The 22403-nt window shown below is 39.1% G+C and overlaps 2 protein-coding genes across 5 annotated transcripts; one reads left to right on the top strand and one right to left on the bottom strand.

The window, feature by feature from the left end:
- Positions 1-824: 824 nt before the first annotated feature.
- On the bottom strand, positions 825-4823 carry LOC112178791 (beta-1,6-galactosyltransferase GALT31A). Of its 3 annotated transcripts, none has more exons than XM_024317010.1 (12): positions 4699-4823; positions 4369-4618; positions 3196-3298; positions 3059-3120; positions 2704-2915; positions 2557-2620; positions 2383-2455; positions 2027-2147; positions 1845-1932; positions 1642-1767; positions 1453-1562; positions 990-1138 (listed from the first exon to the last, which is right to left on the bottom strand). In XM_024317010.1, exons 2-12 carry the CDS (start codon positions 4476-4478, stop codon positions 990-992), a joined length of 1218 nt encoding a protein of 405 aa, XP_024172778.1. In that variant the 5' UTR covers positions 4479-4618; positions 4699-4823. The 3 variants fall into 3 exon arrangements, with proteins under 3 accessions (XP_024172779.1, XP_024172778.1, XP_040367139.1); XM_040511205.1 differs by having other exon boundaries at positions 4369-4551; positions 4699-4809; XM_024317011.2 differs by lacking the exon at positions 4699-4823 and having other exon boundaries at positions 825-1138; positions 4369-4691.
- Positions 4824-16853: 12030 nt separating this feature from the next.
- Positions 16854-20333, top strand: LOC112176502 (subtilisin-like protease SBT3.3). Of its 2 annotated transcripts, XM_024314461.2 has the most exons (10): positions 16854-17136; positions 17258-17349; positions 17454-17551; positions 17685-17843; positions 17936-18609; positions 18714-18799; positions 18897-19142; positions 19235-19349; positions 19438-19630; positions 19728-20333. In XM_024314461.2, exons 1-10 carry the CDS (start codon positions 17026-17028, stop codon positions 20297-20299), a joined length of 2346 nt encoding a protein of 781 aa, XP_024170229.1. In that variant the 5' UTR covers positions 16854-17025; the 3' UTR covers positions 20300-20333. The 2 variants fall into 2 exon arrangements, with proteins under 2 accessions (XP_024170229.1, XP_040367586.1); XM_040511652.1 differs by lacking the exons at positions 16854-17136; positions 17258-17349; positions 17454-17551; positions 17685-17843; positions 17936-18609 and having other exon boundaries at positions 18884-19142.
- Positions 20334-22403: the final 2070 nt, after the last annotated feature.

A 22403-nucleotide genomic window follows, 5' to 3' on the forward strand; every position in this document is an offset into this window, starting at 1 on the left:
CTTGAATTTTAAACTATGATTTATGGGAAAATCCCATCTGATGTGCTACTTCATCGTGTCGAGATTACAATTAGCAATTAGTTTCGTCACACCGTCCTTGGCCTAACATCGATATGGTCCTCACATTTCAACTGTCATGGCTTACTTCAACTATTGAAGATAGTCAATTTCAAATGCTCGATCATTTTTGGGACACAACTTTATAAATGGCTGCGTAAACAGAAGAATGATCGATTCATAACGCTTTTGGCCTTTTGGGTATTGTGCGGGTAGAGCCTCAAAACGTGTCGGAGTGGGAGTTGAAAGCAAATATCAGTATTAAAGAGTGATACACATGCCAGAATGGAACATCAGGTGCTTAACACGCGTAGGTTTGAATTTCATACCAAATTGGCTGCTTGATTGGTCGAGAGAGACTTGCGTGGGGCTGCCGCACCTCCACGGACAGATCATTTACTGTCCAACAGGAGGGTATTTTGGGGTATTGTACATTTAAAAAGAAGATGCAGTTTTGGAAAAAGAGAGAAAAATTTCTGGTTTTGATTGGAAGGCCGCACCACCACCCCCTATGCAAGAATTTCTCTGATTGGTCGCATAGTAGAGGCTCAAGGCCAGAGAGTTGGGTAGAATTCAAATGGTAGGGACAAACTCTTTACCAGAAAATGTACCGGAAAGTGGAAACTTGAAAAGGTCTAAAAACTTTTGCTTCTAATTCTAATGAACGAGCACATGTTTCACATCCAAGCTTGTGTCAGTGTTACTGTTGGTGTTACAAGTAGTGAAGAGTATCAAACTCAGAAAAGAAATTATGGATTCCCTCCAGATTTGCTGACTAAAGATTTGCATATGTGCAATGGATTAAATTAATCATATGCCAAACTGTCCCGGGCATGAATGAGCAAAAATGGGGCAGATGGTGCGTTCATCCAATTTTTCTGTTAATGCATACACATTTACATTACAATACTAGAAGTGAGCAGAAGCTAGTTTTAGAAACTGGTGTGCCAAATTGCATCGTCACCTTCTCCGCATCTTTGGTGCACCTCTTCCATTCTCTCCACCGATTTGCATATGCCACTGCAGCTCCAATCGAATGATGCAGCACAAGGGTTCCCGGCTTGAGCTTTCCACTCGCAATCTATGACAGAGATACAGATTTCATGTAATGAAAAAAAGCTCGAAAAGTACCTGTTCTAGTTAGAAGCATGAACTAAAGATTTACATTTTTAAGCTTGCTAATACTTCTTCTAATTATAAGTATGAACTAAAGATTACATGTTTAAGCTTGCTACAGTTGCTACAATTTTCAGCAAGTGATCAGATGAGTTTTAAAAGCAGAGTAAGCCTTAATGTAACTCTTAATTGATTAACACAGATCATGAAAATCATCAGTCTTTGAATTAACTAACAGTTACACGTGTAAAAACCAAAATCACATTTATAATAACTTACCTGGAGGAGTCCCACAGCAAAGGCTTCGCTCGTCGATGTGCTGAACATCAAGACCAATAAACCAAGAACCCAGAGAAACATCTTCATTTGCATATCTGTGAAGTATGTGCCTGGAGGAAACAAGAACTCAATTAATAACATATTCTAGTTATATATCCCAGAAAAATGACGCTCCACAAAAGGTTTTACCTATGCACTGAAATGTAGGTTGCCAAATCTTTGGAAATTGCATATATTTGACCTGTTGCATGCCGGAAATATTTATTTCCCTCCTCTCCAAATTTCCAATATTCTGGTTCATGGTACTTGACCCCCCTAAAGCAAAGGTATATATATCATGATCGATGTGCATTTATAATAATCAGAAGGATGCCCAATGTTCAGTTGCTTACTGATGTGCCAGGACAGGTCCAGACTTCATGCATCCAATATACGTACGAGGCTTTGATCTATGGCGGGCCAAAGTAGAACCAACCATACCTGTGAAATGTTAAATTGAACTTAGTGTCCCTGAATTCGAATCCAAGTTGTTCCCCCATCCAGTTTCAAAAGCAGAAAGAATTTATATACAAACCAAGATTTATGTGCACATCATCATCAACTTTAATATAAAAGTCAGCATCCCACTTGCTGACAGCTGCTGTAAAATATGTTTGGGTTTTTGAGGACAATTCGTGGTATCCCTCTATATGGTTCTGCAGACATACAATGGTAACAAGGCATAAAGTTAAACAAAGTATTTCAGTTTTGAACCAAAGGAGAATATGAAAAACTTAAACAACTAGAACAAGCCCACCAAAGGATTTAAGAATTTTGTTCCTTTATTTTGTACCCAAGAATATATATCTGCATGCACCACACCTTGCATGAGTCTCCAAACTACTGACTAACATAACAGGCTACCTTGGTACTCAGCACTCAGTAACTTACCAGTCGGAAAAAATCCTTATGTTTCTCATCTTCTGCATCAATGGCACGATCCAAAACACCACCAGAGGATGCACTGAGGATCAAAAAAGAAAAATTGAACCATTATGTTTTGAAAAATTATCATTCTGAAGCAAGCAGTAAAATGCCAGCCACTTGCAACAAGAGTTAGCCTACCTGTGTCCAATAACAAACCGCATTATAATTCCCTTCTCTGTCTCTAACTTCTTTAACTCGTCACCTAGGGAAATGCAACAGATAATTTATTATAGCAGCTACTAATTTTGATGCCAGAGAACAGTTATTAAGTTTTTAAATTCAAACCTCCAGGCATCCATGTTTCCCTGATTGAGTCCCTTCGCTTTCTGCTGCTGAAGGCAGTCATGATTCCCATGACAAAGAAAACCTTTTGGCGCTCCTTGAATGATTCGCTTCCTGTTTTTGTAACCACTGGAGATCCTTCATCATTGTCAGATTTGGAAGCTCTAGCTGCTGCTAGCTGCACCTCTAATGAGGATATTGTCTTGTCTAGCTTCCTAAGAGTTCCGACATGAATGTTACATATGAAGCAGTTACAATAGCGCACAAAGAAATTAACTCATTGTCTCGTATATATAGAAAATGACTTTGAGCTCTAAATAATATTTCTAAAATATAATAGTAGAAAATCAGAATCTACCTGATCACATCATGTGTTTGCGAGACTTGAGAAAAGATGTCGCCTGCCTTGTCAGTGTCTTCCTGCAATTGCATAGCTATTATTAAAGTGTGTTACGAAGGAAATGGAGCTAATGACTATAGGATCTTATAACTTGCCTTCTTCTCACAATTTACAACGGGGTAAAGAGATCTTGATTGATGTTTCTCCAGTGATGAAGCCTCTTCATCAATTTCATCTGCATCGATGGCAGCCCAAAACCTGCAAGACAAACATGAACCACTTGAAGTTCATAAAGGAAAAGAACGGTATGGAGCAGAGAATATAGTCACATGTCTCATTTCATTGGTGGAATAGATGACCACTACAACCTCTGGTCATGCAAATTCAAGGCACGTTGAACATACATTATTCAAAGATATGAACATGATGCAAGGCACATCATATCTCCCAGCCTTATTTCCTATATGATGAACTCTATTTTTGACAAGATCCAGTACAATGTGATTGTACTGAAACTTATTTTACTTCGGAATTAATTTCCGTCATAAATATTCCTATTAAAAGTAGGCTGGGTTTCTAGAAGGAACATAAAGCTTGGACACAAAGTGAATTTGAATTTGCATCCAACAATACAGACTCGAAAATAGAGTCCATCTGGTTGGAATTAGGATATAGACAGCCTGTTCCCATTTAACATTCTGGAGGTCAATTTCAAGCACCACCGAACTCTCTCAAAAATGGTCACCATTCGTTTATTAACCCATCTGAATAACTTGCCTTTCGCAAACCATTTGCCAGTGCTTGGTCTTGAACTTGAAATTAATCATCAAGCTCCAAAATTTCGACTGAGTTACAAAATCAACCTCCCAAGCAAATCAGTACCGAAACCCAAATCTGACTTAAATCACATGAAGGTAAGAGAGTTGTTTGCATTTCCGAATTCATAAACTCAATGTGTCACTCAACCTCTCGGATTCCAGAGCTAAACATCACCAAATCTACTACATTCCACACCTAAAACTCATATAACATGTATACTCTCCTTAAAGACATAAGTCTACTCACATCTATCAGCAAAAGACTTATCTGCATTTGCCAGTTCAAGTACTAAGATTAAGACAAATACTTGCACCTAAATTGGACACTTACGAAAACCCAAAAATTACTAAAAATGATTAGCAAAAGTGGGAATCTTGAGCATGATGGGTTCCAAAAACAGAGACTTTTAAATCCAGAAACCTCATTTGCATCAAAACAACATAAAGACTAAAGATTTACAAGTCCCACGAAGCAAATCTAGAAGCTGAATCTCGAAAAGAGGAAAGCACCTGTTGACAACAAGAACACCCAAGAAGAAACTGGCAATGCAAAACAGAGAAACCCATCTGGTGGAGACTCCATTGCCGACCTTGTGAGGTCTGCTCAGACCCATCTTCATTCACAAAGGCTTCAGCTTTAAGGAACCTTCTCCTCTTTGATTAACCTTTTGCCAGTAAGGTGGGGCTGAGGAGCTTTATGAAGAAGACAGAAGCAAACCCATTAGAGAAAGAGGACAGTAGACACCAACAAAACCATGCCCTGAAATAATAATAGACCCAAGTTTGAAAAGGAAAGGAAAAAAATTGATGGAGTTTAAGGTGAAGTGTTTTGCCTCTCACTTTTTGATCGATCAGCTTTCTTAAACCAATCAATTTCAGTCTCTGGGGAGATGGGCTACCTTGTAATTATGCTCCTCCCCATCTTATTATTCTGTCACGGGAAATATTAAATATTCGAGGAGGACATAAGTCGTGACAGCTTTAACTACCAATAATGCCCCTTTATTCTCAAGCAATGTATTGGGCCTATTGGCCGGCTACTTTCTCTGCCTCTCTGAATCCATCCATCTGTTTTCATTTTTTTGGTTTCATTTTCTGCCAACTTTTCTTTTTCTTTCAATTAATTTTTTAATTATTTGGAGTGAGATAGCAAGCTAATTTGAATATATTGGCGAGTTAGTAACATACTTACTCAGTCAGTATTTGAATAGAAGTTTGTGCATGAACCTGAAAATCCCTCAAACATGCTGATTACAAACTGGTGGGAATTAAGACTCGAACGCTAGACATGAAATTTTTATGTTAAACCGTCTCAACCAACATTACCACAATACCACACCATGGTTAATTTTTCAATTATTTATCCTCAATTTTCTTTCTCTTTTTGTAGTTAAGTAGCTCTAACCTCATTTGTTAAGTTGACTATGTTATTATTGATATTGTACGTAATATCATGATACTATGGCTTGTTTTACTTTCACTCCATTATAAATTACTCAAGTTTGAATATTGAATTAGTTCCCGCATTATGTTTGTGTTGTAAAATTCAAAGTTGGGGTTTCGATGCACATAGGGTACAATTGTTCATTACAAGCAATAATCACTATTACAAGACAAAACTGATATTATTTGTGGGTAGTCACCACCACTACTTGTCCATAACTCCATAATTTGATACTGCAAGCATAAAAGTTCAACAATCCTCGACATGATCATGAGCAAATCTTAAACGAAATGGCCTTTAGAGGTGATCTAAGGTTGTCTAGATCAAAATTTGGCACCTAAGACTCAGCATGATGCGACATCTGGCTATATATGAAACTCCTACAATCCATAATATATAGCTTGTAAAATTTGATTAAAATAATAAGAAAGAGAGATAAAGAACAAGAGTTGAAGTGTTATCAAAATTACAACATAAACTAAAATATATTTTATTTTTCTCCTCAAAAAAAAAAAAAAACATAAACTAAAATACATACTTTGTAGTTTCACTTAGAAATCTTTGATGTGATTTTCATAAAGCTGGCCTTTTGTTTTATATTGATTAATTTTGTATTATATTGATTAATTATCGTTAACAATCATGAACCATGCACTGCTTTTCTAATTTAAAGCGGACACAAAAGCTTAAGATGCTAAAGACTTCGAGGGTAGTTTAGTCCCAATGCAAAAGCGAAGATGCCAAGGTGGTGATGAAAATAGAGAGGTCTTTCTTTCTGCAGCAGAATCCAGAATTCAAAAATTTTAAAGCGGAAATAAAAGGTAGGTGAATGGCGATGGCGTAAACGTGGCAAGAAGAGGAGGGTATTATGGTCCAATCAGGCGCGCAATCCGGCACGAAATGCTAGAGGGACAGACACGTGTGCTGATGAGTACGAGACAAGACGATGTGAGTGCATGATGGGATCGACTACTTTAGGGGTCATCATAGGCCGGGTTAGGGCCGGCCCTACCCTAAATTTTAGGGCTTAGGGTCGGGCGGGGTCGGGCCTAGTCAAAGTCAACAAAATTTAGAGTCGGGTCGGGACTTAAATATATTAACCTTTACCCTCCCGAAAAACCCGATCCGTTAGGGCCGAAAGGGCCAGGTCAGGCCGACCCTCAAATAGGGCCGAAATGGGCCAAAAATGACCTTATTTTGTTTAACAAAAAAAAAAACATTATTTTTTTCTTCTCAAAATATGGCTTAATGGTATAAATTGGTGATAAAAGACTCATTGTTTTTTATTGAACATATTTATATTCATATAATACTTGTAACTTATAACATTTATTAATATTACTTAAGGTGGTTATATTCAATTAACTATCTATATAAATCTCCCAATATTAATTGTTGTGTAACAAAGAAAATAGAAATTAAAGAAAACAAAACTTATGAAATCAATTACAAAGAAAGAGATAAATTGCATATTATAGAAAAAAGAGAAACGTAATTAAAAAATAGAAAAACTATAAAAAAAATTATGGCTTATTCGGGCGTGCCAAAAATTTCGAAATGGAAATTGATCAATCTGACATTGCTCATGGAGGGTAACAAGCCTAATAAACTAGTTATACTACATTACAAGGCATATAAGAATTATGTGCGATCCAAAAATTTTGAAATGAAAATCGACCAATCTGAAACTTCTCATATGTTTATACAACATTGATAGGTATTGTGTAAATAAATTAGGCCGATCTGCCGTGAATAAGGCGTCCAACGTAGCGGTCAACGCTTTGCACAAGCAAACTTCCCTAAGGGGAGCGGCACCATGTGCGGACAAACATTGCGGAATTTTGACATTCGTAAGTAGACCCCCTACCCATGAGAGTGTGGGAGGTGAAAGATCGAAAAAAGTGAATTGCCAAGGACCAGTTAAGAGCATATTTGTTTTATGTTCTATTTAGGGTATTGAGTTGACCAGGTAGATCGAGGTCCAACCGAAGACGGAAATTGCTGAAATTTCTACCACTAACATATATTCATATGAAAATAACATCCAGCGGTTCATTTTAAAAAATTCCATTTCGTCCCCCATTTTGCTCATGGAGGGTAACAAGCCTAATAAACTAGTTATACTACATTACAAGGCATATAAGGATTATGTGCGATCCAAAAAGTTTGAAATGAAAATCGACCAATCTGAAAATTCTCATATGTTTATACAACATTGATAGGTATTGTGTAAAGAAATTAGGCCGATCTGCCGTGAATAAGGCGTCCAACGTAGCCGTCAACGCTTTTCACAAGCAAACTTCCCTAAGGGGAGCAGCACCATGCGCGGACAAACGTTGCGGAATTTTGACATCCGTAAGTAGACCCCCTACCCATGAGAGTGTGGGAGCAAAAGATCGAAAAAAGTGAATTGCCAAGGACCGGTTAAGAGCATATTTGTTTTATGTTCTATTTAGAGTATTAAGTTGACCGGGTAGATCGAGGTCCAACCGAAGGCGGAAATTGCTGAAATTTCTACCACTAACATATATTCATATGAAAACAACATCCAGCGGTTTATTTTAAAAAATTCCATTTCGTCCCCCATTTTGCTCATGGAGGGTAACCTCAATCATTTAAATGCAATGTATAAGTTATACAACTTTAGGAGGCAAATTGGTATAGACCAACATATTTGTAATTAAATTTGAAATTTTTATCTTATATCTATGCACATCCATTGATGAAATATTTAAAAATGTGATGTAAAAAAATTAGCACGTTTTGCGGTTGTTACTCCATCGGTCAACCAAGAAAACATACAAGTGAATATGGTTGACCAATCCGATCGGGTTCGAAACTATGGTGAAATTGACTAAATTTTTAACCACACGCATAATTTATTGTAATAATCACATTAAACGGTTGATTTTCTCATTTTCTTTGAATTGATAGAGGTTGCTCTTTGGAGTGTATGATATAAAAATATAGATTTATAAAAAAATTAGTGTCCATTCTCTTTGGAGTGTATGATATAAAAATTAGATTTACATAAATTAATTGGGTTCAACTGTTCAATCTAATGCTCATTCTCTAAAATAACATATTTCTTATTTCTTTTTATGTAAATATGTAATATAGAAAAATAATAAAAATAAAATAAAAATTTTAGGGCCCGGGCCGGGCCGAGCTTTTAGGGCAGGGCCGGGCTTGGCCCTTTCGGGCTAAATCGGGCCGGGCCGTAGGGTAGGGCCGGGTTTCATTTGCATGACCCTCACCCTACCCTATTTGAGAAAGGGTCGGGCCGGCCCGCCCTAATGGAATGGCAGGGCCGGGCGGGCTTAGGGCCCAAGGGCCATATGATGAGGCCTAGACTACTTAAAATGCATACACCACTGTTTACCATTATTGCCCTTCCCCACGGATCCCTATTGACTCCCTTTGACTGTGGTCCCCACTCCCTTTTCTCCATCTTTTTTATTTTTTTATTAAGTTTACCTATGAATCTATGAGTATCAGATCAAGAAGTAGTGCTGGATTTTCTGATCTGTTTTGTTTTCTTGGTTCTTTATAATATTCATGGGCTGCAAGCCTGCAACTTGAGCAAAAAGCTTAATCTTTAGGCATGGAGCTGTATTGATCTGCTGTGTTTCTTTCATTGTTTTATTTAGGGTTGGGTTTTTTACTTTAACAGTGTCTGAACTCTTCGAGGACTTTTGAAATGATACATGAACTTTCAAAGTTATCAATGTGATACATGAACTCATTTTTTCGTATCAACGTCGTACCTGGGTCGGTTTCTGTCACAGAACCGTTAACTATAACCACGTGTCTAGCAAGTGAGGCACAAAATAAGGGTAAAAATGACCTTTCCCACTTCCTTTAGTTCTTCACGGGGTTTTTTATTTCAACAGTGTCTGAACTCTTCGAGGACTTTTGAAATGATACCTGAACTTTCAAAGTTATCAATGTGATACTGGACTCATTTTTTCGTATCAACGTCATACCTGCGGTCGAATTCTGTCACAGAACCGTTAACTATGACCACGTGCCCAGCATGTGAGGCACTTAATGAGGTTAAAAGACTAATTTACCCTCAAAAGTATTGTTTTTTATTTTTTTTTGCTTTCTTTCTTTCTTTTTGTCTTTCTTGTTTTTCTTTTTCGACATCTTCTTCCCTCTGATTTGTCCCCTCCGATTGGAAGCCATGGCCGCAAATCAGATCTCACCTTCTCTCTCAACCATCCAACCATTTCCAAACACTACCTGACTACAACCACACTGAACTCAGTTAGATCGATATGGCTACCTTGCAAAAATTCAAGCTCATCGCCACTCAATGCCCGTCGTCGCCTGAAGCTCCACGCGCAGCCTATCCGCCAGCCCAGTCATCCACCTCCGCTGCCGTAAAACCCTCATATTGTTTCTCACCCGCCCTGACCTTAGCCGATTGGCTCGCCGGAGTACCTCGTCTGATGCTCCCACTAAGTACTAACATTACAGCCGCGAATAACCAAAGGCCGGTTCTTTTTTTGACAAATTGATTAGAAACTGGAATCAGTGAAATGATCATTGCCCCATTGTTCGATAAATCATATACATATAGATACAGTTATACACAGACACGCAGTCGTGAAAAAATTAGTTTTGGGTTTTCTCCCATCATCACCATCCTTCACCTTTTCACTGCTGTTGAGAGAGAGAAAGAGAGTTGTAGAGAGAGACTCTCAGTTTCCTTCACTTTTGCAGATTTTGATTCAATTACAAAGACACGGACTATTTTTGAAATTCATAAACTTATGCTGTGATGTTAGTTGCGGTGAGGAAGCTGAGTGCCACGACAGCGTGGCCCGCCTCTGTCATATCTCCGGCAAGCTGCACAAGAAGGTTTGGATTGCCGCCGGTCATATTCTCTCTCTCTCTCTCTCTCTCTAATCCCTCTGTTTGAAATTTCAGGCAAATTTCAAGTCTTAGATATGGAGGCCAAGAGTTGTGAAATCGTCTACACCACTCCAGCCTGCAATAAATTCAGAGAAGCAAAGCCGTCGAGCAAGCTGGGATTGGAGAACTCCGACGAGATGGAGTCCCCGGCGGAGTCCGTCCATCAGAGAATTGGATTCAAGTTTTGCTTTGGGTTTTGCATTTTGCTAGGAAATGTCATCATCCCATCTGATTGCATTTTTCAGGTGGAAAAGGAAATAGAAATGGAGAAGAGGAACTGAAGGTACGACGGGACACGTGAAGAACTAAAGGAAGTGGGAAATGTCATTTTTACCCTTATTATTGTGCCTCACGTGCTGGGCATGTGGTTATAGTTAACGGTTCTGTGACGGAAATCGACCGCATGTACGACGTTGATACGAAAAAATGAGTTCAGGTATCACATTGATAACTTTGAAAGTTCAGGTATCATTTCAAAAGTCTTCGAAGAGTTCAAGACACTGTTGAAGTAAAAAAATCATTTTTTATACTTTTGAGGGTAAATTAGTCTTTTAACCTCATTAAGTACCTCACATGTTGAGCACGTGGTCATAGTTAACGGTTCTGTGACTGAAATTGACCGCAGGTACGACGTTGATACGAAAAAATGAGTCAAGGTATCACATTGATAACTTTGAAAGTTCAGACATCATTTCAAAAGTCATCGAAGAGTTCAGGCACTGTTGAAGTAAAAAACCCTTTTATTTAGTACAATTTTCCATGCCTTATTTATTTTACCAAAATATTTTGTGCCATCCCCACATGTTGCAGAAGATAATAGTTGCAGTGTTCTTAAACCAAGTCCAGCATTGATGCTTACCATCAAATCAGATATTCAATGACAGAGCTAGAAATTTATTTTTATAGAAGTTTAGTGCCATTGTTTAGAGTCTAAAATTCGTGGATAATTTCTTTAGGGGCAATGAAGGATATTGGAGTGTAGCTTATTCGAGGAGATAATGTTGATTCTTTGCTCAATAATGGACTAGTTATAGGACTCTGAGAGCAAGTTCACCAGTGGGTCACCAAATCACATACTATTCACTGCTTTTTTTGTGTATTTTCACTCTCTAGGTCACGGACACAGTGTATTTCATGCCCTGAGTAGCCATGTGTCACCCTGGGTCACTTTCTGGGTCACCTTGGTGACCTGCAAGCTGACCTGGTGACCCAAGTTTTATTAGAAACTGTACCCGTGACCCATAGAGTGGAAATAAACACTAAAAAACAGTAAATAGTAAGTGACCTGGTGACTCAACGGGTGAATTTGGAGTTGTATGCGCTCCATATTTGCAGCATGGGCATTTGAGATTTTTTTTTTCTTCTGATAAAATTCAGGTGTTGAAAGTGGAATTCCATCTCATTATGGTCTAGAGTAGTTGAGAATAATGGAGCCATGGAGGCCACCTGCATAGTTCGTACATAGGAATGGAAACATATAGGTTTTATTGTTTGCTAGTTTCTTGAAACAGGAAGGAAGATTCATTCTTAATATTGCTAGCTCGTTTGGTATCTCATTTCCTCTGCAGAGAATCAATTGCATGTGAGATGCCAAAATGGTTTTCTCTAATTCTTGTAAATATGTCATTCTACTATTCAATCATATATATATATATATATATATATATATCTAAAAATAGAAAAAAAAAGAGAGGTAGAACTCCACATTACACACACACACACGTATATCATAAAAACCTTCTTGGAAATGTATGTATTCTTCTGGCCGGTAAAATTAGGCTAATGCAGAACCATTCATGCAAGCTATAAATCATTCCTATTCCTGCTCAACCTACTGAAAATTCCAGAGTCATACATAAACTAATACGGTGAATGATGGATCCTCAGCATGCATTTGAGATGCCCAGACTGTTATCTGGTTCTAGTGGTCCTGTACTCCTGTGGATTAAAGCTATATTTACCTAAAATATCATTTTCCATATTTTCACAACATGTGAATAAAAAGTCCCAAGTTATAGTTGATTTAGTAATACAATTGACTCTGTCGATCAAACTGGGATTTGAAAACTGTACGGCAGGGCATCTAGAATATAGAAGCTAAAATACCAAGTAAACTAACATGGTGAATGGCAAAATCCTCAGCATAGATAAACTAATATGATATTCTAGAATATCAACTAAAATTCCAGTCATAGATAAACTAATATGGGGAATGATAATTCCTCAGCATGCATTTGAGAATTATAAGATGCTCATGTTTTTGTTCTAGTGGTCCTATGGAATAAAGCTTTATTTACCTAAAATATCATTTTCCATAGTTGATTTAGGAATGCATTGACTTTGCTGATCAAGCTGGGATTTGAAAATTCCGTATGGCAGGCAATGAGGGCATCTAGAATATATAAGCTAAAGGATTAAACATTGTTTAGTCCTTAAATTTTTGTCCTAAAAAAACTTCAATCTTTGGCCTTCTAATTTCACACGTTTAGTCCTTGTACTCTTAAATTTTGGATTAATAGGTCTATTCCGTTACTCTCCGTCCAAAAATTCCGTTAACTCGCTGACGTAGCAGTAATTTCGCGAAAAAAATGTCCATCATACCCTAATTTCTTTTTTCTTTAATTTATCCTTTTTTTTTTCTTTCCCGGTTTACCTCTTCTTTTCTCTCCCCTGTAGAGACTTCAGCACAACGCCTCCGTCTCACTCCACCGAGTTCACCAAAAAAAAAAAACTCCACCGCGCTTCAATTCTCAATTCCCATTTTCACTTCTAAGATCCAAAAAATTACCAGAGCTCTAGAACAAGGACACCAAATCTCACTCTCCGATCTGAAAAACCCACCTCCCTCTTCGTCACCAGAGGTCTTCGTCGTCGTCTTGCTCTCGTTGTTGTGAGATTCAGAGGGTTTGGCCGAACAGCATATGTACCTTCATTCTCCACCGGAACCGAGAAATTGCTCTCTTCTCTGCTCGATCATTGCTTGACAGCAGAGCTTCAAGGCCAGAAGCATGTACGCCAATCTTTCCCATTCCAAGCGCAACCCCAAGTGAGTCGATTTGCATGTGTGTTCGATTTGAGTGGTCAAGTTTTGATCTTGGTTAGAAGTTACGTCTTTTGATCAATTTTTTGATTGTTGATTTTGGAAGAGTAAGGACTAGGGTTTTGCAGGTCGCCATTGGAGAAGAGGGAGATTTTCATTTTGGATATGGTTTTGGGCGGCGGAACAGTGGCGTTGGTGATGGTTGTGGGGATTGGGGCATGGAGCTGTTTGGCCTGGAATTAGGATTTGATGGTACTGGGGTTTTTGTAGGGTTTGGATGGAGCTCATGGATTGTTGATGATTGAGGCATGGAGCTCCGTCTCCTCTCGGTTTTTGTCAATGGGAGAGAGAAGAATTTGACAATGGGTTTTTGTTTATTTGAAGGAGAAGGGCAAGGTTGTAGATGAGATCGATGGAGGCGTTGTGCTGACTATTGAGGTTTCTATAGGGGAGAGAGAAGAAGAGATAAACCGGATTTCAAAAAAGAAAGCTAAAATATTTAAAAGGGTCCTTGACCTAAAGCACTAAAATTGGCCAAAATTATCTCATTTATCCTAGCAACAAATTTTTATTCCTACTTACTCAATTTCAAGTAAAATGACAATTTCGCCCTCCGTATAATTGAGAAACTACATCCATGCCATCTCTCTCTCTCTCTCTCTCTCTCTCTCTCTCTCTCTCTCTCCCTCTCCCTCTCTCTCTCTCCCCTAGATATCAACGCCGGAGCTCTGGCAAAACCACAATGGTATCTATCTCTCTCTCTCTCTCTCTCCTAGATATCAACGCCGGAGCTTCGGCAAAACCACAATGGTATCGTTACAAACTGAAACGACGCCATTGCAGACTTTACGAGCTCGCCGGCGCCGTTGAAGAAGAAGACGATGATCGAAGACAAGGTATGATCGAGTCAGTGACGATATGAAGGTGCACCATCTGAGAATCAGAGAAGATCTAAAGGTGCACGATCTGAGAACCAACGAATCCAATAGGAAGCCTTCTCTCTCTTCCTCCGCCGAACCACGTAATCCGATTTGGACTAGACGATTTGCGGAACGGCAGTAGGGCTCTGTTGAAGACACCGAGCGCCCCACCATCTCTGGCTTGGCCTGTGATAAGGTCGGGTCGCCGCTGGAATCAATTTTTTGGTGCATTGAATGCTGACCCAATCAACCTCTCCGCCATGTAAGGTTGCTTCGCTCTGGATGATCGCTGGCTCTTCTCGTACCTGAAAGAGATGATACAAATCAATTTTGGGTGCCTAGAGCATTTTCTGGGTGCCCAACTCACTTTTTTTTAGTCAAATGTGGGCATGAGGCCCAAAATGAAAGAAAAAAGAAAAAGTTTTGTTGCAGGGTAATAAAGGGTTATTGGGCAATAGAGGTCTGTTAAAGGTCTATTAGGGGAAGGGGGGGGGGGGCAATGGACGTTGAATTAATGTAATCTCCTCTTTTTTTTTTCTTTAATCAAAGTTTTATTTGTCTAATTTTAGGGAGATTAATTCTCATTCCGGCCACCTTTTTTCTTTAATCAAAGTTTTATTTGTCTAATTTTAGGGAGATTAATTCTCATTCTGGCCACCGAAAGTTCTATTGAGGGGCAATTCAGGTCTATTGGGAGGCAATAGCGGTTTATTGCCCTTCTATTGGGGGGCAATAGACGTTTATTAGAGGCAATAAACATTTCCAGCAACCTATGAGATATCCGACATCTCTTTGGGGACCTCCGACAAGGTTTTCAGAAAAGTCCGGTAGGCTGCTGCCGATGACCGGCGGCCAGTGACCGGGTTCAGGCCACCGATGACTAGAATTCGGCGGTAGGTTACCGGATTCAGGAGACCGATGACAGGAATCCGGCTATCAGTGACGGGGCTCTGGCGAAGTCTCCTATGGTTTCTCTCTCTTCTATTTTATCATTCTCTCTCTCTCTCTCTCTCTCTCTCTCTCTCTCTCTCTTTTTAAGTAACAAAGGGGTGAGGGTAAAATAGTCTCAAAAATAAACCAACAATAAAATTTAATGGGATATTAGGGAAGACTTCTTTAGAGTATTTTGGATAATGGGGAATTAAAACAAATTAATGGGGTAAGTGGGAAAAAAAATCCTTAGAAATAGGGTAAATGGACAAAAATCCTATTCAAAAAGTAAAATTAAAAGAATGAAGCTTTGAAAACCCAGATGGGGAAGCACAGTGCACGACCATTGGGAAGTGACGAGGCTGAGATTTTGGACACTGATGTCTATGTTGTGAAGTGTGGTTTTGGCCGAAAAAGAGCAACAAATCCATGAAACAGTGCGTTGGGTGAGAGTTGCTTTGAGGTGTAGGAGATGAGAATCCAAATGAGAGGAGTGGTTGCGGTGCGGAGTGAAGTGTGAAGAGGAGGAGCTTTGTGAAGAAGATCTTGGTGGGTTTGGAAGTGCTGGTTCAGAATGCTGAGGTCTTTGTAGGGGAGGGAGAAGAAGAGGTAAACCGCAAAAAAAAAAAAAAAAAAATATATATATATATATATATATATATTTTTTAAGTGAGGGTACAATATACATTTTCCAGCAGAATGACTGCCACGTCAACGAGTTAACGGAGTTTTTGGACGGAAAGTAAAAGAATAGACCTATTGGTTCAAAATTTAAGAGTACAAAACTAAACGTGTGGAATTAGAAAGCCAGAGACTGAAGTGTTTTTCGGGCAAAAATTTAAGGACTAAATAATATTTAATCCTAAGCTAAAATACCAACCAGTGCAATCTGTGTGTTAGTAATATAAAATCATTTAAGTAGCTCTTTTGTCATTTTTGTTCTAGAATCCAGACTATGAATATGAACATCGCAAAAGATAAAAGACCTGGTAATAGCCAGCATGTTGGGTGATCAGTACTCAATTAATTTGTAGGATTATTCAAATCAGTAAATCACTAGGGAGCTTTTGAAGTTCTATCACCTTCTTTGGTTCCTGGCTAGCTTTTTTGTTTCCAGCAAAACACAGACCTCCAGTACCTATTGTTTTTTTTTTTTTTTTCCCCAAAGCTATATAACCGATTTCATTTCTGCAATAGAGAAATTTCCGATTTAGAGGTTACTTCTTTAACAAGCAAGTGGGCCAGAAAATGTATGAACGCCCTATTGTTTTTTTGCAACTAAATAGTCAAGAGTGGAGCCTGGAGAGTTATTGTCAGGAATAAATATTAAAGCAACCACCATACCAGGTTAAGCCCCCTGTTAACCTTTTAACTTTATGCATAAGCAGAGAAGCTTCCTTTGAATCTGTCCAAGACCTTTGTATTTACCCTTCACGTTTTCCTTGTCCATTTCCCTTTTGGGTCAAGAATTACTTAACCTTATCAGAAGCAATATAATCCTTCCAGTAAAGTATGGAACATCTAAATATATTAATTCACCAAAATCAAATTCATCAATCATTATTATAAAATCATTAAGACAATAAGACTGCCAACATGCGTATCTAAATCTATTTCGAGTGTTCCACATGAAGGTTGACATTTAAAGCTAGCTTGACTTTGCAGCACATATTTTCGTAATTTCCCACCTCCTCCTTCATGAACTTATTGACCCCCAGCCTCCAAAGCTATTGGTCCTCAAAAAAAAAAAAAAAAAACTTGGCCACCAACAACCCTTATGCTGTTTATAAAAAGATAACTTTCTTGATCCATAATTCAATAATATATATAGAGTCATGTATCTCTAGCTCAACATGTTAATCCTCAGTTGATCTTTGGTCAGCCTCCTCATCTTCTCTCTTTCTCCAGAAACTATGACCAGCCCAATAAGTTCAGTAGTACTTGGTTTCCTATTATGCCTTCTCTGTGTTCTGAATGACCAGGGAATATCGATAACAGTGGCCGCGGCTAAGACTAATAGCCGTGTATGTAATACATCGATCATTATCTATATTTATCAACATCATATCTTCTTCTTATTTATTTAAGCCTGAATAGGGTGTCCTAGCTAATACCTGCATATATATGTTCTTTAACTAATTGCAGGTTCACATTGTGTATCTGGGAGAGAGGCAGCATGACAATCCCAAGTTGATCACGGATTCTCATCATGATTTGCTTGCCACCGTAGTTGGAAGGTAATTAATTTACAGGGGTAGTTAATTATATATCCGATGAATTTGAGCTCTAGGATGCTTCAATTTATGAGTAAGATGTTTGTTGGTTCTTATGCGCGCTACAGTAAGAGCTTGGCCTCGGAATTGATGGTATACAGTTACAGACATGGTTTCTCTGGATTTGCAGCCAAGCTTACGGAGGCTCAAGCCCAAGAATGTGCAGGTATCTTTCTAACTTGATGAAATAAAGATGTCTGAATTTGCAGTGATCAGAAAATTCATGGAATATTTTAACTTTAGCTCATGTACTGGTCAGTTCTAAACTTATTTTCATGAGCTTCATGAAATTATTCTAGAGTTGCCTGATGTTGTTCGAGTCATACCAAATACTCTATACAAGCTGCAAACTACTAGGAGTTGGGATTTTCTTGGCCTCTCTCCTCACTCACCTTCAAGTAATATTCTTCCCAGTAGCAACATGGGTGATGGAGTTATCGTAGGTGTCCTTGACACAGGTGACTTCTCTCTTCCTCTCTCTCATACGCACGCACGCACACTCGCGCTCATATGAAAACACCTACTTATGTAACACAATGACTTAAAGCAGGTATATGGCCAGAGTCTAAATCTTTCAATGAAGAAGGCCTAGGGCCAGTTCCATCCCACTGGAAGGGTATCTGTGAATCTGGTGAAAAATTTAATGCCACATTGCATTGCAATAGAAAAATCATCGGAGCACGTTGGTTCAACGATGGAATACTTGCTGAGTATGGACAGCCGTTGAACACATCTGAAAGAACTGAATTCATGTCCCCAAGAGATGCACATGGACATGGCACTCACACTGCTAGCACTGCAGCCGGTTCTTTTGTGACTAATGTTAGTTACAAGGGCCTTGGTCATGGGACAGTTAGAGGGGGTGCCCCAAATGCTCGATTGGCCGTTTACAAGGTTTGCTGGAATGTGCTTGGCGGTCAATGCTCAGGAGCTGATATGCTCAAAGCTTTTGATGAAGCCATACATGATGGAGTTGATGTGTTGTCACTCTCGATTGGGGGTTCAGTTCCACTCTATTCGGATGTGGATGAACGTGATGGCATTGCTACTGGCTCCTTTCATGCTGTGGCCAGGGGAATTACTGTTGTTTGTGCAGCTGCAAATGATGGACCTTCGGCGCAGACAGTTCAGAACACATCACCTTGGATCATAACTGTTGCAGCAAGCACCACGGATCGAGCATTTCCTACTTCCATAACTTTAGGAAATAACAAAACTTTCCTGGTACTATTTCTTTTCTTCGATTGTGTGGCAAGTTACATTTTTGGGATTTTGAACCATAGTAATGGAATTTCTACAGAAATTCATATACTTAATTGTTCTTCTAGGGTCAAGCTATGTTTACAGGACTTGAGATTGGTTTTACAAGCTTGATATATCCGGAGTCTGGAGGGCTTGAACCTACTGCTACAGGGTACCATGATCTGCCAAGTTCTGTTTACTTGCTTAAAACAATGTTTCATTCTGTTAATTAACTGCTTATAACATTTTGATGAAGTACCCTTTTGCAGTGTCTGTGAATCCCTCTCACTTAACAAAACCATGGTATCTGGAAAGGTGGTTCTATGCTTCACTTCACTCGGTCGTAGGAGAGCTGTAACAAGTGCTTCAGCTGCTGTGAAAGAAGCTGGCGGTGTTGGCCTAATCGTAGCAAAGAATCCAACTGATGGCTTGTATCCATGTAGTGATGACTTTCCTTGTATTGAAGTTGACTATGAGATAGGCACCCGAATAGTGTTTTATATCCGATCTACCAGGTAACACTTGGACATTCTCACCATTTTTGGCATTGATTAGTATTGAAAGGTTTAATTATTTCTAACCCTCAAATTTTGAATGGGATGCAAAGATATCCTCTTGTGAAGTTGAACCGTTCTAAAACAATTGCGGGCAAGCCAATATTAGCCAGGGTTGCCTATTTTTCATCTCGGGGACCAAACTCCGCAGCACCAGCAATTCTCAAGGTATCCATTTCGATTTTGAGTATAGTTCACAGTGGAACTTCTGGCCTCTGCTTATAGTACATTTTCTTTCTTATTTCTTGGTGGACAGCCAGATATAGCTGCGCCTGGTGTGAACATATTGGCTGCAACTTCTCCACTGGATTCATTTGTGGATGCTGGATATGTCATGCACTCGGGAACATCGATGGCAACTCCTCATGTCTCAGGCATTGTGGCTCTCCTCAAAGCACTGCATCCTAATTGGTCTCCAGCAGCCATTCGATCAGCACTAGTCACAAGTGGTATACCCATTTTCATGACTTAAATCTTTAATACTGTGTCATTGTTTTAAACTTACAGTACATTTGCAAGTTAATTATATTCTCATATTTCCTGCAGCATGGAGGAATGGTCCATCTGGTTTACCAATTTTTGCCGAGGGATCTCCTCAAAAGTTGACCAATCCTTTCGACTTTGGAGGTGGCATTGTGCACCCGAATGCAGCAGCAAACCCGGGTCTTGTATATGACATGGGTGCAGCAGACTACATACATTATCTATGTGCCATGGGCTACAACAACTCTGCCATATCAAGGCTCACAGGCCAAACCACAACATGTCCCATAATGAGACCTTCTATTTTGGACATTAACCTACCTTCCATAACCATACCAAGCCTCAGACATTCCATTACTGTAACAAGAACTGTCACAAATGTAGGAGACTCTAAATCCGTTTATGAAGCTACAATTGATCCTCCATTGGGAACAATGGTATCTGTAAAACCCAATCCTTTGGTATTCAACTCCACGGTTCAGAAACTCACTTTCGAGATTACAATTTCCACAACCCACCAGATGAACACAGGGTACTACTTTGGAAGCCTTACATGGACTGATAGAGTGCATGCTGTGAGAATTCCGTTGTCTGTGAGGACAGAGTTTTTACAACATTTTGCTGATGGTCTCTGAAGTGACTAGTGAAATATTCCCTATTACACTTTAATTTTCAGATCTTTCAATTCATTCACACACACACACACACACACACATATATATGAAAATACGATTTTAATTATCAATTATTCATGTGGTTAAGAATAATAGAATTGAGAGAGATTGATGAAAGAATTATGTATTCAATATTGAGAATAAGAGCCCTATATATAGGGATTACAAAGTACATGTTCTAATGTTATAAGGAAAACTATTCCGAATAGGACTAGGAATTCTAGAACATTCTCTCCTATTACAATCATGAAACTAATACTAATCCTAGTTTGAATAGGCACACATAAGTCAATTTCCTTCAACACTCCCCCTTTGTGCGGCTCAAACTTGGTGGTGACGCTTCATTCGTTGCCTCGTTAAAAATCTTGCTCGAGTGAAAAAACCCTGTGGGACAAAAACAAGCTCGAGGAAGAGAAAAAGAGTACAACACGTCCTTCACTTTTCGAGATCGAACATGTAGACATCATAACTCCCCCTAATGTCGATATCTCCCCCTGATTGTTACAATCATGGGAGTTCGGATAACTTTCTCAATCCGATGCTCTTCACATGTTTCTCGAATGTGGATTTAGGTAACGACTTAGTGAATAAGTCCACTACATTATCCTCTGATCGGATTTGATTCACTTCAATCTTTAGAAGTGATTGTTGTTGCTGATTATAAAAGACCTTAGGCGATATATGCCTGGTGTTGTCGCCCGTGATGAAACATAACTTCATTTGCTCAATACAAGCTGTATTATCCTCATAAATGCATGTATGTTCATCCGTGGTAGACTTCAAACCACAACTTTCTTGAATATGTCTAATTACAGACCTTAGCCATATACATTCACGCACAGCTTCATGTAGAGCAATAATCTCTATATGATTTGAGGAAGTAGCAACAAGGGTCTATTTTGTAGACCTCTAAGATATCGCAGTGCTTCTCATGGTAAAGACATAACCCGTTTGTCCTAGACCTTTTTGAGAGTCAGAGAGGTACCCTGCATCAACAAAACCCATCAAAATATCATTGACGTTTTGAAGGAAGGGAGTAGGGGGACGCCGACCACCATGGACGACGCCGACAACATGGCCCGTTTGGGAGTGACCTTTTTGAGGGTCAGAGAGGTACCCTGCATCAGCAAAACCCATCAAAATATCATTGACGTTTTGATGGAAGGGAGTAGGGGGACGCCGACAACATGGCCTGTGCCAAAACCTTGGACGGTGGCATTTTGCCTATTGGGGATCCCAAATTTCCATAATTCATTTTCTTTCTGTAGGGATAAAATAGGTCTATATCAATCGTACCTCTTAAATATCGAAAGATTGTCTTTACACCAATCCAATGGCGGCTTGTTGGCGCAGAACTATGTCGAGCTAACAAGTTCACTGCGAATGAGATGTCCGGTCTTGTGCATTGAGTTAAGTACAATAATGCGCCTATTGCACTTAAATAGGGCACTTCAGCCTCTAATAATTCTCCGTCCTCATCCTTTGGACGAAACGGATCTTTTCTGGGCTTAAAACTAAGGCCAATCATAGGAGTACTCACAGACTTTGCTTTATCTTCATTAAAGCGCCTTAGGATTTTCTGAGTATATGTAGACTGATGGATCAAAATTCCATCACTACGGTGCTCGAGTTCTAAACCGATACAAAACCGTGTTTTCCCAAGATCTTTCATCTCAAATTCAGATTTTAAATATTTAGCAGTTTCCTTTAACTCATTTAGAGTTCCAATTAGGTTCATGTCATCGACATAAACTGCTACGATTGCAAATCCGGAACTTGTTCTTTTAATGAACACGCAGGGGCATATTTCATTGTTAATATATCCCTTCGCAATTAAGTAGTCACTTAGACGATTATACCACATCCGTCCAGATTGTTTTAATCCATATAGTGATCGTTTTAATCTTATTGAAAACGCGCTCCGTGGTTTAGAGCCACTTGACTTGAGTAATTGAAGTCCATCTGGAACTTTCATATATATCTCTGAATCTAGATCCCCATAGAGATATGTTGTAACCACATCCATAAGCTGCATGTCAAGTTTTTCAGAAACTACCAAACTAAC

Source organism: Rosa chinensis, chromosome 7, assembly GCF_002994745.2.
Source record: "Rosa chinensis cultivar Old Blush chromosome 7, RchiOBHm-V2, whole genome shotgun sequence".
Taxonomy (NCBI): domain Eukaryota; kingdom Viridiplantae; phylum Streptophyta; class Magnoliopsida; order Rosales; family Rosaceae; genus Rosa; species Rosa chinensis.

Excerpts from the sequence above, each read along its gene's own strand:
- LOC112178791 (XM_024317011.2), bottom strand. The coding sequence starts at position 4,478 with ATGAAGATGGGTCTGAGCAGACCTCACAAGGTCGGCAATGGAGTCTCC. Across the intron at positions 1,933-2,026 it reads TGATGTGCACATAAATCTTG|GTATGGTTGGTTCTACTTTG; the intron begins GTTTGTATATAA and ends AACATTTCACAG. Across the intron at positions 1,768-1,844 it reads GGACCTGTCCTGGCACATCA|GGGGGTCAAGTACCATGAAC; the intron begins GTAAGCAACTGA and ends CCTTTGCTTTAG.
- LOC112176502 (XM_024314461.2), top strand. The coding sequence starts at position 17,026 with ATGACCAGCCCAATAAGTTCAGTAGTACTTGGTTTCCTATTATGCCTT. Across the intron at positions 17,552-17,684 it reads TCAAGCCCAAGAATGTGCAG|AGTTGCCTGATGTTGTTCGA; the intron begins GTATCTTTCTAA and ends AAATTATTCTAG. Across the intron at positions 19,143-19,234 it reads TTTTATATCCGATCTACCAG|ATATCCTCTTGTGAAGTTGA; the intron begins GTAACACTTGGA and ends TGGGATGCAAAG.